This window comes from Simochromis diagramma, unplaced genomic scaffold (genome assembly GCF_900408965.1).
Source record: "Simochromis diagramma unplaced genomic scaffold, fSimDia1.1 OVJJ01000302.1, whole genome shotgun sequence".
Taxonomy (NCBI): domain Eukaryota; kingdom Metazoa; phylum Chordata; class Actinopteri; order Cichliformes; family Cichlidae; genus Simochromis; species Simochromis diagramma.
The window spans coordinates 13,466,935-13,480,724 of record NW_024386792.1 but is presented as its reverse complement, the minus strand read 5'-3'; the positions used below and the strand labels follow the sequence as shown (position 1 = coordinate 13,480,724).

At 37.7% G+C, this 13,790-nt stretch overlaps 1 protein-coding gene across 2 annotated transcripts; it reads left to right on the top strand.

The window, feature by feature from the left end:
* Window positions 1-1,739: 1,739 nt before the first annotated feature.
* On the top strand, window positions 1,740-11,113 carry LOC120729160 (butyrophilin-like protein 1). Of its 2 annotated transcripts, XM_040024663.1 has the most exons (9): window positions 1,740-1,846; window positions 5,549-5,622; window positions 5,710-6,069; window positions 6,443-6,769; window positions 7,575-7,685; window positions 8,365-8,397; window positions 9,119-9,154; window positions 9,274-9,321; window positions 9,466-11,113. In XM_040024663.1, exons 2-8 carry the CDS (start codon window positions 5,559-5,561, stop codon window positions 9,318-9,320), a joined length of 978 nt encoding a protein of 325 aa, XP_039880597.1. In that variant the 5' UTR covers window positions 1,740-1,846; window positions 5,549-5,558; the 3' UTR covers window position 9,321; window positions 9,466-11,113. The 2 variants fall into 2 exon arrangements, with proteins under 2 accessions (XP_039880597.1, XP_039880598.1); XM_040024664.1 differs by lacking the exon at window positions 8,365-8,397.
* The last annotated feature ends 2,677 nt before the right edge of the window (window positions 11,114-13,790 follow it).

The following is a 13,790-nucleotide window of genomic DNA, read 5'->3' as shown; positions in this document are numbered from 1 at the left end:
AATTCTTAAAAAGACTACGGATGCCCAGGAGGATCCTCTAGATCTGGACCTGTATCACTGAGGTCCAACCTGTTGGCGATGGATGGACCAAACCATCGTGCCACAGAGGTGTTCTGCCTTTCTTGGACTTTCTCTCTATGCTCTTGAGAAAAAAAATGTCAGTCCTCAATCTGTAAAACCATTCATGTCTTGGGCCTTGTCAGATTGTTGCCCCTCTAGTGCGCCTGTTGATACAGTATCTCACAAAAGTGAGTACACCCCTCACATTTTTGTAAATATCTTATTATATCTTTTCATGGGATAACATTGAAGATATGACACTTTGATACAATGTAAAGTAGTCAGTTTACAGTTTGTATAACACTGTAAATTTGATGTCACCTTAAAATAACTCAACTTACGGCCATTATTGCCTAAAACCCTGGTAACAAAAGTGTGTACACCCTTAAATGAAAATGTCCAAATTGTACCCAATTAGCCATTTTCCCTCCCTGCTGTCGTGTGGCTCACTAGTGTTACAAGGTCTCAGGTGCAAATGGGGAACAGGTGTGTTAAATCTGGTGTTATTGTTCTCACTCTCTCTCTTATACTGGTTACTAGAAGTTTAACACATCATGGCAAAGAATTCTCTGAGGATCTGAAAGAGAGACTTGCATCACATAAAGATGACCTAAACTTTAAGAATATACCCAACACCCTGAAACTGAACTGCAGCATGGTGGCCAAGACCATACAGCAGTTTAACAGGACAGGTTCCACTCGGAACAAACCTCGCCATGGTCGACCAAAGAAGTTGAGTGCACGTGCTCAGCACCATATCCAGAGGTAGTCTTTTGAAAATAGATGTATGAGTGCTGCCAGCATTGCTGCAGAGGTGTGGAGGGTCAACCTGTCAGTGCTCAGACCATACGCTGCAAACTGCATCACATGGCTGTCATCCCAGAAGGAAGCCTCTTCTAAAGATAATACACAAGACAGTCCGCAGTTTGCTGAAAACAAGCAGACTAAGGACATGGATTACCTGTGGTCTGATGAGACCAAGATAAACTTATTTGGTTCAGATGGTATCAGGGGTGTGTCTTCACACTTAAAGCCTATTGAGCATCTATGGGGGATCCTCAAATGGAAGATGGAGGAGCGCAAGGTCTCTAACATCCACCTGCACAATGATGCCATCATGAAGGAGTGGAAGAGGATTCCAGTGGCACCTTGTGACGCTCTAGTGAACTCCATGCCCAACAAAGTTAAGGCAGTGTTGGAAAATAATGGTGGCCACACAAAATATTGACACTTTGGGCACAGTTTGGACATTTTAACTTAAGGGTGTATTCACTTTTGTTGCCAGCAGTTTAGACATTAATGGCTGTATGTTGAGGTATTTTAAGGTGACCTCAAAGTTACTCAAAAAAATGTAAAGGCTGTACTCACTTCTGTAAGATAATGTAATTTCATTAACTGACCAGAACAATATCTCAGATATTTAACTAACTTGATGCTATACTCTAAATAAAAAGTGTTCTGTAATTATCCTTTTCATCTAGGCCTGTACAAAAAAGATGAATGAAAAAGCTTTCATTTTGCTAAAATGCCCAAATTCGAACATTTTTCTGTGGATTGAAGCTAATCCAGTGCTAATGCCTCCTGTTAACGTTGTTGACACTACATTAGAATTCTTTATTTAACAAAATAAATGTCTGCTCCTTGTAAAACAAGAGGCGACGGAAAGCCAGTGGGTTGTCCTTTTTTTCTGACTCAGAATGAAAGTGAAAGTTAAAAAGCTCCGGGTCAGTTAAGACTGTACAACCCAGTCCAGGCATCACATCTCCGGTGAAGAGGAGCGTGTAATGTAAGTTGAACATGATCGACCATTTGCGGTCATTTATATTAGTGCCTTATATGTCTCCTCGGTGTATAACAGATGCAGGCAACCGAAACCTACGGGTTTGTGTATTACGCTTAGTCGACGTGGAGAAACGCGGCCGACCGAGTTATCCGCGTTCAAAAGCCATTCAAGAGCTGAGGACTGTAGGCTGCTTGTCTCTGACTCTGACCCGGAGGTCTTGTGATAAACTCTTGTGTGAAAATCTCCTTATAATTGCAATATAATATACATATAAATTATAAAGCTGTTTTGTTGGTTTCGTATATGGTGTGTGGTGTGTTCGCGTGACCTGTTCTTTCTGAGAACAGCGACACCAGCAACAGTTTGTTCACCGTGACTTATGTCCGTGACCCTGTCCTGTGAATGTGGACACATATACATATGTGTGTGTGTGTGTGTGTGTGTGTGTGTGTGTGTGTGTGTGTGTGTGTGTGAGAGAGAGAGAGAGAGAATATGTACAGGTAACGTGTTCAAAGTTCAAGTTCAAAGTTCCAGTTTGGAAGGATTATTCGCTGGTTTGTTGTCGCTGTTCTCAGGTTACATTCAAATTCTCTATGCAAACAAACTGGCGTCTGTCCCACGATAGTGCTTCTGTCTGTGCATTAGGAGTTTTTGTTGTGGATCAAGCTTAGTTAGTGTACAGCCTGTGAACAGCCAGAGAACAGTGTGGTCTGTTTCTGACTGTGTGTGTGTGTGTGTGTTCAAAAAACTGCAGTGCGGTTTTGAGCCAGAAGCTGCAGTCCCGTTTAATCAGCGCCTATAAACCACTAAACGCGCCTCTCATTATTCATGTAAGAGAAATGCTTCTTTTTGTGCTGTGATCATGAATCATGAAACTGTGACGGCAGTAAATACACACAGTGAGACAGAGTCATAATGTGCTGACCTGGAGTGAGAGTTAGACTATACCTATGCTCTAAATATATGTCTAAGTACATATATGTCTGTGAGAGAGAAGCTGCAGAACGAGGTTGTGGGTTGACAGTTGACACAAACATTGGGCTAACATTAGTGTGTGGACGTGTTGTCTCGGTCACAGGTTTATGGAAAAAATAGTTGAATGAAATCCAAAAACTTTGTCTTGGTCATTTGTTGTTGCCTGTTGCCTTTCTTCATGTCATCTCCCTGCTGTCACCCCCCACAATTTCTCTTGGTCTGTTCTGTAACTTATCTAGCTACAAGAGGCAAAACAAGCCAAAAAGAACGGAAACAACTGGCAACGTGAGGGGCCTGAATAATAGACTGACACAGCAGTGTCAATACAGATATCGTACAAACGGGCCAGACTCTCAGGGCAGTATCGTCCGAAGGAAGGGAAAGAAAATAAGCGCACACATCAGGATCATATCAATATTTCTGTATCCTGCATTCTGTGACCTCGAGCTTCGTGACATTTTGCAAACTTCATTTTGACCTGTTGTCTCAGTTGCATGAACAGGATGTGGAGAAGTTAATTAATGCTCATCTGGAGCCTGCAGATGTCTCCCAGCTGCACTCAAGAAATTCTTACTCTACCGCACAGCCATAACTGCTTTCAGAATTAAAAAAGCATTTCTGTACAAAACTGTAATGCGTTGCACTTGAATTTTGTGAAGTGTATATGAAGTAGATTAATCATGCATACAGAAAAAAACAGAACATAAACAAAAAGACAGGCAAACCAAGGAGCAGAGACGGCAGCTGAGCTGACTCCTCTGTAACTTGTGATCCATGACTCTAACACTTTGGAGGGAAGAAAACCACAGAAAATGACACATTGATTTATATTCTTTTGCTCTTTTAGTTGCATTGGTCATAATATGTGGCACAGTTTCAGCTGAAATAAAAAGAAAAACTAACTGGACACTTTCTCTTTCAATATGACTCCTCATTTATAGACCCATTAAAAAATGCAACCCACCGAACGGGCCGCAGAAAATAAATGAATGGGCATTATATCAGAATTTAAATTTGCAAACCATTTAACTCCATATTTGAAAGAGGAAGATGAAATGGCACAATAGTTGGCACAAGGGTTACACGTTTGGATCCATCAGCTGACTGGATGCTTTCTCTGTGGATTTGCATGTTTTCTATGCTTGTGCCGGTTCTCTCCGGGTACTCCAGCTTCCTCCAACAATCCAAAGTCATGTATGTTTGATTAGCCCTGCAATAGATTGGTGACATGTCCAGGGTCTGCCCATCTCTCATCCAGTGTCAGAAGTGGATGTTAAATCTAAGATCACCAGCATCCTATTTTTTTAAAATTTTTTTAAAGGGTCAATATAAGAGAAGTTTTTGATACTAGGAATTTGCCTGGTATAAGTCATGCAATATAAATATCAGGAGCATGGTGCACAACACTGAAAGTCTGTAGAAAAACAACAAGTTGTTTTTGTCTATAAAATTGCAATGTTTAGTTACAAAAACATGTGGCACTTGTCATATACTGTGTTGCCTGTGTTGAGCGGGTGGGCATTGCGGCTTTACGCCACCCTGACAGGCTTTGCGGCAGGGCTGTCCGTGGCAGTTCTACACCCGTTGTTGTGCTGTAATAACCCATGCTGGATATACGCTCAATAAAGCAGCATCACAAGAAAGCTATCGAGTGGTCATTCTACAGCACTGAGCCTATTTTTCAGTAAATCCTGGTTCCCATGAAGCCATTTATATATAAAAATAAATAAATAAACGTGTGCTAATATCCTATGCTGGAAGGAAAGTTTAGTTTTCTGTTTTTAAATTAAGATGACATACCAATCTAGCTTTCTTTTCAAAAACACATAAATGTATATGTAACATGTACATAATTTTTTTATTTTGTTTTAATCTGGGTAGCTTAAAGTTTTAATGAGCTAGGAGTGTTTAATATAAAAGAAAACCTGACAAATGAGCTCATTTTGCAGAAACTCCTTTTTACAAAGTGTCAGATTTTTTGGATTGATGAGTAACAGCTTGGTAATAAAATGAATTTAACTCCATTACGCCAATGTAAACACTAAGCTAGGCCCATCTTCCCAGTCATGATAAAACTGTGGACACGTCCACCTCCTGTCGCTGCGTTTGCATAACCTCTGGTGACCTTTTCTTTTTCATTCTCACAGCCAGCGTAGAGTGTGGCTCCCTTGAACAAAAGTGAAAACACATGTGATACATGTGGCATAAAGAAAGAAACCAAGCATGAGCAATCATACTGAGTGGGCACAAAAACTTTATATAGTTTTAAAGACCAGTCCTTCTGTCTTTTGCCCACTAACAAAACTTATTTAGTAACATACCAGTGAAAATGAATGCCTTCAAACAAGCAGACTCTGGGCCCTACAGACTGCTTTTCCCTTGTTCAGTGCTATGCATTTCTCTACCGTTAAGTTCAGTCATCATTCTCTAAATGAACAATAATATTACATGGGCAGGAGAGAAACATTAACATTAATTTTTTTTTCGCTTGTAAAAATTGCATACTCCTGTTTTTGTGCAGCAATTTCCCCCAGAAATACTTTTGCTGAGTGGGATAATGAACACACACACGCACCACCCCAACTTATGGGCTACATCTTCTCAGGACTTTGTTACACTTAAATGTGTTTTGCATCTCACCGTTTGATTCATAGAAGCAGATCCCTGTGACATAAAACAGGTATACACTGATCGCCACGTAATAACTGTCAATTTTAACTGTCTTTTCAGGTAAAGAAACATGGCTTCTAGTGGCATCCTTGTTTTCATTTTCACTGTCCTCTGCATCTGTGCAGTTAAGAGTGGTAAGTTTGTTCATAGAGAACTTTAAGCATGGAATGGTGTTTGGTAGTCATGTGACCTCAAATCTAATTTTGCTTTCTTTTCTACAGGATTTGTGAAAGTGGAATGCAAAGCTGAAAATGTGGGACACTATGGCCAACAGTCACTGCTGGAGTGTGTCGTCAAAACAATAACAGATGTAACTGATCCAAATATTCGTATGGTTGCTTGGAAAAAACTGACCTCTCCAGAAGACGAAGGTGATCTCGTGTTGGGTTTTAATAGAGGGACATTGGACGAGCCAAGAGGCCAGAGAGGCTACAGGTTTGCTGAACCATCATGGAACGAGAAGAACATGAATGTATCTCTGCTCATCACCAACACTGCAGTGGCAGACGATGGATATTACAAGTGCATGGTGATCACAGACAGTGGTGATGGCAGCATGGTCACTACCCTTAAAGTCCAAGGTAACACTGAAACATTTTTATATTTTTAAATCAAGGATGTTTTTACATTTTTTAAACACCTTGTAAGCAATGAAGATTGTCTAGAGATTTGGGGACTTTCCAGGCCAATCAGATTGGTATTCCCCTTGAGCAACTCTAGGCTTGTCTGCTTACTTTCAGTTTCATTGTGACAGCAGTAACATCTAGAAATACTAGTTGTACAAGTACTTGCAGCCATTTACTTAAGCAGCTTGTACTGTTTGACTTGTAACTTCTTAATGCATGCCAACTACTATGATTATCACATCTTAAGATACTTAATTGAGGTAATTTTATTTGACATCAAGGTGCAATGTTCAGCTCAGTGATTGTGCTTTCCATTTCGTCTCTGCAGCCAGATACAGTGTCCCAACTGTACACTCCATCCCTGAGAAAATTGTCCCAAATACAGAGAGTACCCTGGTCTGTGAGTCTCGTGGAGGCTACCCACAGGGAACAATTTGCTGGTTTGATGCAGAGAAACATGAGTGGACAAAAAGCGCTAAAATGGAGGTGACACAGTCAGACGATGGTTTGTTTCAACTCACAAGCAGACTGTCTTTGTTGGGAGGATCCACTTTCTCAAAGTACATCTGCGCTGTGTTCAATGCCAGTGGAGGCAAAGAGGATGAGAAAACATTTGATACCAACATACCACCACCACCACCATCATCCCAAGGAGGTATAGTTTATGACACACCACACATGATAGTTGTTATGCCTGCTGGCACCATCCTACTGCTCACAATACTGTTTAGTAATTTCAGCCAAAGTGGAATCAGAGAGAATTTAAATCTGAACCAGCCCGACCCCCCACTTCACCCCCAAAAGTGTATATGCAATTTATGTAACCATTAAACACTTTATTGTTTGTGCGTATGGGAGATTTAATGGGGGCTGAATTAGAAACCTCTAAGCACTAAAGTGTGTAGGTAATATTTACATATTTTTAAAAAAAAAGAAATCCTGTAAATGTCAAACCATAATAAAATAGGAGCTCCACAGAGTAATTAGCAAAAATAGAGTTCTGATTCACATTTAGATGATTTCATAGATATTTTATGTTTTTTATTTTATGTATGACAAAAATGAAAGACTGTCTGTGCTGTAGTTTTTTTTACACTCTTCAGTAATAAACAGTTTGCAATATGTTTCTTACCAAAAAATTCAAAACTTAAAACAGTCTGGGTGATGCTTCGTTCGTCATGGAAAATGTAACTTAAAGATGAAATTTGAAAATGCAAACTTATTATCAGGTTTTCTTGGCAACTATCCAGCCACTCAGATCATTATCTGTAGTTCTGTCATCTGTCACACGGTAGCAATAATGCAAATATTACCCTCTATGTTGTTCTTGTTTACTCTCTGCTTCTGCAAGTTTAGTGTTTTAACATGAAGCAGATGTTCAATTTGTACTGACTCCTGTGTCTGTTGTAAGTGAATGTAAGAATGAATGAATCTAACGTGTACTCTCTGTACTTTTAAAGGTGAGCGCACTGCATCAGCTTATACCTCCAAAGTAGTTGCTCCTTTGGTGGTTATCGGCTCGCTGATCATAGGGTTGCTGTTGCTGTTGTTGTACAAAAGGCGATCTCAAAGTGAGTAATTGTTTTTTTTTTTTTTTTTTATTAAAATGACTTGATGAACTGTATGTGATTAAATAATAAAATATTTGTGAGTAAAGACAAATGAGACATAGAGAAATACATTTAAATATCTAAAGTCGTTCATATTTGAATATTTTTAATAAGGCTACATAATTATTCAAATTTCTGCACGTGGAACTCAGAGTTATGAATAGCTGTGAATAACTGTAAATATTCTTAGTATTGAACAAAAGAAAAGATCATAATCATGCAGCCCTACTGGTGAGCAGTGACTGTATTATCAATGTACAATTACAGCAGTGGTGCCATTAGTTTGACTAGATTCAGAAATTGATTAAAGTTTTTAATACGATATTTGAGCTCCAGCATTCTTCCATGCCATGTGAGAGTTCATCACCTGCTTCCTGTAAACAATACAAGCTGAAAGGAAAAAACGTGCAGCATGATGCTAACGTGAAGCAGAAAAACCTGTAATGCTCGAGGCCATGTAATTCAGGATGGAAAAATACACTCCCATCATTGTTGTGCTGGTTTAAATGCGCCTTTTAAAAACTGAACAAGTTCAAACAGCTTTCTAAAATACTTTCCATTATTAGACATCACATAGATGATGAAATACAGCGAAAGATATCTGCAGGGAGAACTCACTGCTGTGACATTTTTTTGACAGAGGCTCGGAGGAACTCTACAGCACCCCTTATGGGTACGCCCATTTTTGGACATATTATTACTGCTCTTTTGTTTCTCCTTTCTAACTTGCTATAAAGGATGAACACTTGCTGTGTCTGTAGAGATTTGGAGAGGTTCTATTTATCCTTCTATCGGCTTTTTAATCTACCTGAATCTGAGAACTGCTGAAATATTAAAAAGCGCTGTTTGCTGGTTTTTTTTTTTTTTTTTTAAGTTTATTTGTCTATAGAACTAAGTTTTCTAAATCTTTTGGTCATTTTGATAGTTTGGATATTATTATTAGACATTATTATTGCACATTGTTATTTCAGCTGTAAATATTTGAAATATTTGAAGGAATATTTTTGAGATAAAAATGGCTACATTCTCCACAGAAGGTTCAAACAAAACATTTAACAAAAACTTTTGGATTAAGGTTCACAAATCCACTTGAATCATGTGCTGGTCATTAAACAAGGATCTATATTGTTACTGGACTGAATAACCATCAGTTTCCTCTCACTTGTCCCAACCACATTATTACACTGAACATCCATTCCCTTCCTTTGAGAATTATTTATTTATTTGCTTTGGTCACATTACTCCTGTGTCAGATAGTTACTGCTGGGTTTCCCTCTATGCTTGCATGGCATGATCTTGTTTAACATGGTTATGGTTTTATATCTATCATTAGCTGTCAAATCGTTCATTGTAAAACACAGTCAAATCTTATACAGTGTTATCATTTTTTCTAGATCGTCGTGATGCGGCTCCTACAGATGTTGAGGAAGGTACGTAAATCACATCAGTCTGACTGTCTGTGTTTAACTAATAACACTTTGTGTTATTACAGCTTTAATTATCAAACTGTAAGATTTCATTCAGATTTTAATGTTAAATCTTTTGGCAGGTTATAACTCTCACGAAGATGAACCAATCAATCAAGCCCAGTCCTGAGGTAAGAAGAACTCAAAATCTCTACTTGGACTTCGCTTCTGTGTTTATAGGCAGGCATATATCAATTTATAGATAAGGATAAGAACATAAAGTATCAAACGTCTAAACACTCACTCTCTAATGCTCTCTCTCTCTCTCTCTGCAGGAGGCACCTTGTACCAGATGAATATACTGTAATAATCTACTGCCAAGACTCCCTTGTTTGCTAACTGCAGTCTGTCTCTGTACTTTCCTTTTGTGTAACCAGGAATAACCTATATTCCTCTGATTTAGCAGACAAGCTGTAAGATCTTTATTCACATAAACTCTGTATTTAAACAAGCAGGTCTTGAGCTTAAACCAACATCCTCGCTGAATCAAGCCAAGATCAACTATAAGAGAGGGGGATGTTACAGGCCAAGGGACTTTAAAACAAGGTTTAAAATGGAACATCACCAAGATGTTTCATAAGAGTTGTTTGGTTCAGGAAATGTTTATACATAAACAATACAACTTTATTGAGTTCATGTAGAAACTGTAGCCTTTGGCAGCCAATCAGGAGCAGCATTTCTTCTCACTTCCTCTTCTCATGTTCTGTCAGGGATGTAAGGGGAATAATAAATCATGTTTTGGGATAGCGGCAAGTTTTTATATCTTCCTGTATGAACAGTATATATATATACGTGTGTGTGTCTGTGTGTGTTAAGTGGCTCTAACTGAGGTTAGCTGACCTGATCTTTTCCAATGATCCATGTAACTCAGTAATTTGTCTGAGAAGTGTAAATGTGGCAAAAGTTAACAACAATTACTCTTACTGTTAGCAAATCCCATCAAAAATAAAAAATCACCAGTTTGCTCGTACAGTTCCAAAGTTTTCCAAGTGTAAGCTATATAAATATATTGTTTTATAAAATATGTTAATGTCACATAGACAATGAGATGAGATATGCAGGACTGTTTGGCACTGAATTGCTGAAAACACTGGATGTTTGTCAGAGCAACATTTCACTGCCTTGAATGTTGTTCTGACAAACTATCAACTGTTATTATTATTTCACAAGGAACAGTTGTTTTTTTTCCCTCTAGGATTTGTTGCTATTTTTTAAGTGTTTTTGTTCAGGAGTTTGCTTTTTTGTGTGTTTTTTCCAATTGTCGTATCTCTTTAAGTTTAAGTCATACTCCTCTTAACTCACTGGGAACAGTTTAATGTAAGAAAGTTCATATCCTTTTTCTCACCACTGGTAATTTCATGTCACATGATTAGCACCTGTCACTTGTGAAATACATGGTATGTGGTCTCTAAAAGCCAAATGCACTATATTATTTTTGTTTGAGCCGTGACTCTGCTTATGCAACTTTTGTCAAGTTCACTGTGAAATCAATCCATGCAAACTCTGGTGGTAAAAGTTTGGTTTCATTCTATTCTTCAGATAAGAGCTTGTACAAAAAGTCTTATCAGGAAGTCTCTGGTACAGTACCAAGATTAATCATTCACCAACAAGTCAATAATTTGCCATCGATTTTTTATGATGAAAAAAACACGAGCTTAACAATAAAACAATTCTAATTTAAACTCTACTTTCAATGTTGAATCAGAAGAAACACTTACTACCAAAAATGTTAAACAATCACCTGTAAAGTTTTGTATATACTGTGTTTTTAAATCTGTGAATTGATACTCCAGTTTAGGTGTAGATAAACCTTGCTCTGATCTGTTAAGTACAAAGAAAGTTAAAGTTTCTTTACAGTTTGCTTTATTTGAACGACATCTGTTCATTATTGTTTTGTAACATGATTAAAAGTTCTAAAAGGATTCTGTGTGATGACGGATATTTGGGATGATTTTTTGCTGACTCTTAGACTGTATTTACTAGTTCCTGTTCATGTTGCACACATTTCTAGATAAAATAATGTCACTTTCTTGTTTATTCCTTAAATTTCAAAAGAACATAGATATAGACATGTGATCTAGCATGAACCGTCAATTGTTGCCCCAGCAACAAAAACATTACCATTATCAATAACATCTCTGGTCTCTGTTTTAAAGATAAAAGCTTCTTCCTGCTGTTCCCTGAACCACTACAGTTGGTGGCTTTGCATGTTTAATTTGGCACTGTTTTTAACAGATGCTGGTCTGCAACCCTTCCATTTATCTGGACTTGGGAACAGCACCAGGCGTACACAAGCCAGTGATATTCTGTGCAGATTTGTGTGGGTGTTACAAAGATGCATTCAAGATGATCTTGCTTGCAATCTGTCTGTTCAGATAAGATCACGCTGGTTATGTTTTTTGTACTTCTCACATACTTTTGCACATAGTACTTTGAACAAGCCTTTCTCTTTACAGTTTATGCTGTCTTTCCTGCAAATGCCCACTGAGCATGCACTTCTCCCTTAATAATAATGTGTAGATTAGGAGGCAGTGGTATTTAGACATGTACTTAAGTTCATGTTTTTGTACTCAAAAAGGGTTTGGTTTGTTTTGTTTTGTTTTTTTTTTGTACAATTTTTTTTAACCCTTGAGGCTTGATTAAATGATCATCTGGCTGACGAATAAAAAAATGCACTTAAAAGAGTTAAATGTCCACAATGCAAAGTAAAAGCTGACAGCTTACTAAACAAGGTGGTTTTTATTTCACTTCCCTTCCTTGCTATAGTGTTATGTTGCATTTATAAATACTGGAAACACAAAGAGCTGCAGATAAAAGGGAAATCACTCACAGATGTACCATTGGTATACAAACACTTTTCTGATCACGTTTTGATAAAGCCCTGAACTCCAGGTGGTAGCCATTTTCAGCAGTGGCATTGACAAAGACAAAGCTTCTTTTCACATAAACTACTCTTTCCTTTCTAAATGATCTTAGAATCATAATATACATGTTTGACCAAGTAGAAGTCAACTTTAAAAGTCTGAAATTAATTTAAAAATGTAAAAACACAACAACAACAAAAACAAAAAACCTAACTTTAAATACATTTTTTTTAAACAATGCTGGGTGTGTGAGTGTAGCACTGCAAGTAATGCAGTACTGCTTTGTTTCAGTCACATGTCCTGGATGGACTTTTTGGTCCTCGCTGGTTACTCAATTCTGTGGCACCCCAAAATCTTGCAGCTCATGGTGGATGAACATTCAGACAACTCACCTTCTACTGTTCAGAAAGTGGGTCGATTTAATCCCCCAGCTTCTGCAACTGCATGTTGACACGTCCTTGGGACAAATGTTGACCCTAAATAACTCCAGATGCATTCATCTGGAGTTATGCGTTAAAATCAAAATTTGTCTTTGTATTTGTATTTTGTTGCTTTATTTTGGACAAGTTAAAATAATACAACAACACAGAAAGAAAGAAAGAAAGAAAGAAAGAAAGAAAGAAAGAAAGAAAGAAAGAAAGAAAGAAAGCAAGCATGCATAATCATTAAAAAAAATAAAGTAAACAGCAGAAAAATCATAATAAATAACATCTCTAAAACAGAGTAATCAAAAGCATAGAAGCATAAGCTTGCTTTAATCCACCCCGTCCTACTATTTGTACTAATAATCATCATTTTTTTCTTCCTGCATCTTATCATAAATACAAATACATGTATATGCACATGGTGTGTAGATAGTGGGTGAGATCACCTGGTCAACGCCCCACATCCTCACCTTTACTTTGCAAAAAACACATTTTCTTTCCTGCTTTTTAAACAGACATGCTGGGACATTGCTTAAGTTCCTCGCTCAGTCTGTTTCACAGCTTCACTCCACATACAGAGACGCAAAAACATGTTGTACAAACACAGGAATGTTTTAAATTTAATTCCCTTCTCAAGTTGAATCCTCCATCCCTTTAAGAAAACAGTTTTAGGATGTAGTCGAGAAGTACTCAGTTTATTATTTTATAATAATAATAATAATGATGATGTATACTTTATTAATCCCGTAGGAAATTGCTTAGTCCTCTGCATTTAACCCATTCACTCAGCAGTGAAGCAGTGGGCAGCTATCAATCCAGCACCGGGGGAGCAGAGTGTAGAGACGGTACACACCTCAGGGTAGTTTCATTTTGTTTGGAACTTTTCTGATCTGAAATGATAAGATGCAGATGTTTGTTAGTCAGTCTCAGATCCCTTCTGACCTTGCTGACAATTTTCACATGAATGTCATTACAATCAGCGGAAGTTTTGTATTTACACTTTTTTACGATGTCAGTTTTTTCTTTTCCCTCCACTGCTGTTAGAAACATTGAGTTAGGATTTTTATCAATACAAAATAATTGTTAAAGTCCGTCAGCAATATTGTCCATAATGGTGGCATTATCAATAAAATATTCAGGACAAGTTTGTATATCTTGGTGTGACCTTGACCTGATTTTCATCACAATTAAATCAGGTGCTATTTAATCTATAATCACACAAAATGTGAAAACGATATATTGAAAACTGTGGACATAAGACTGCTAACAAGCAAACAAACAGACAGACAATCAGACAAAGAAACAAACAGA

Excerpts from the sequence above, each read along its gene's own strand:
- LOC120729160 (XM_040024663.1), top strand. The coding sequence starts at position 5,559 with ATGGCTTCTAGTGGCATCCTTGTTTTCATTTTCACTGTCCTCTGCATC. Across the intron at positions 6,770-7,574 it reads ACCACCATCATCCCAAGGAG|GTGAGCGCACTGCATCAGCT; the intron begins GTATAGTTTATG and ends GTACTTTTAAAG. Across the intron at positions 7,686-8,364 it reads GTACAAAAGGCGATCTCAAA|AGGCTCGGAGGAACTCTACA; the intron begins GTGAGTAATTGT and ends TTTTTTTGACAG.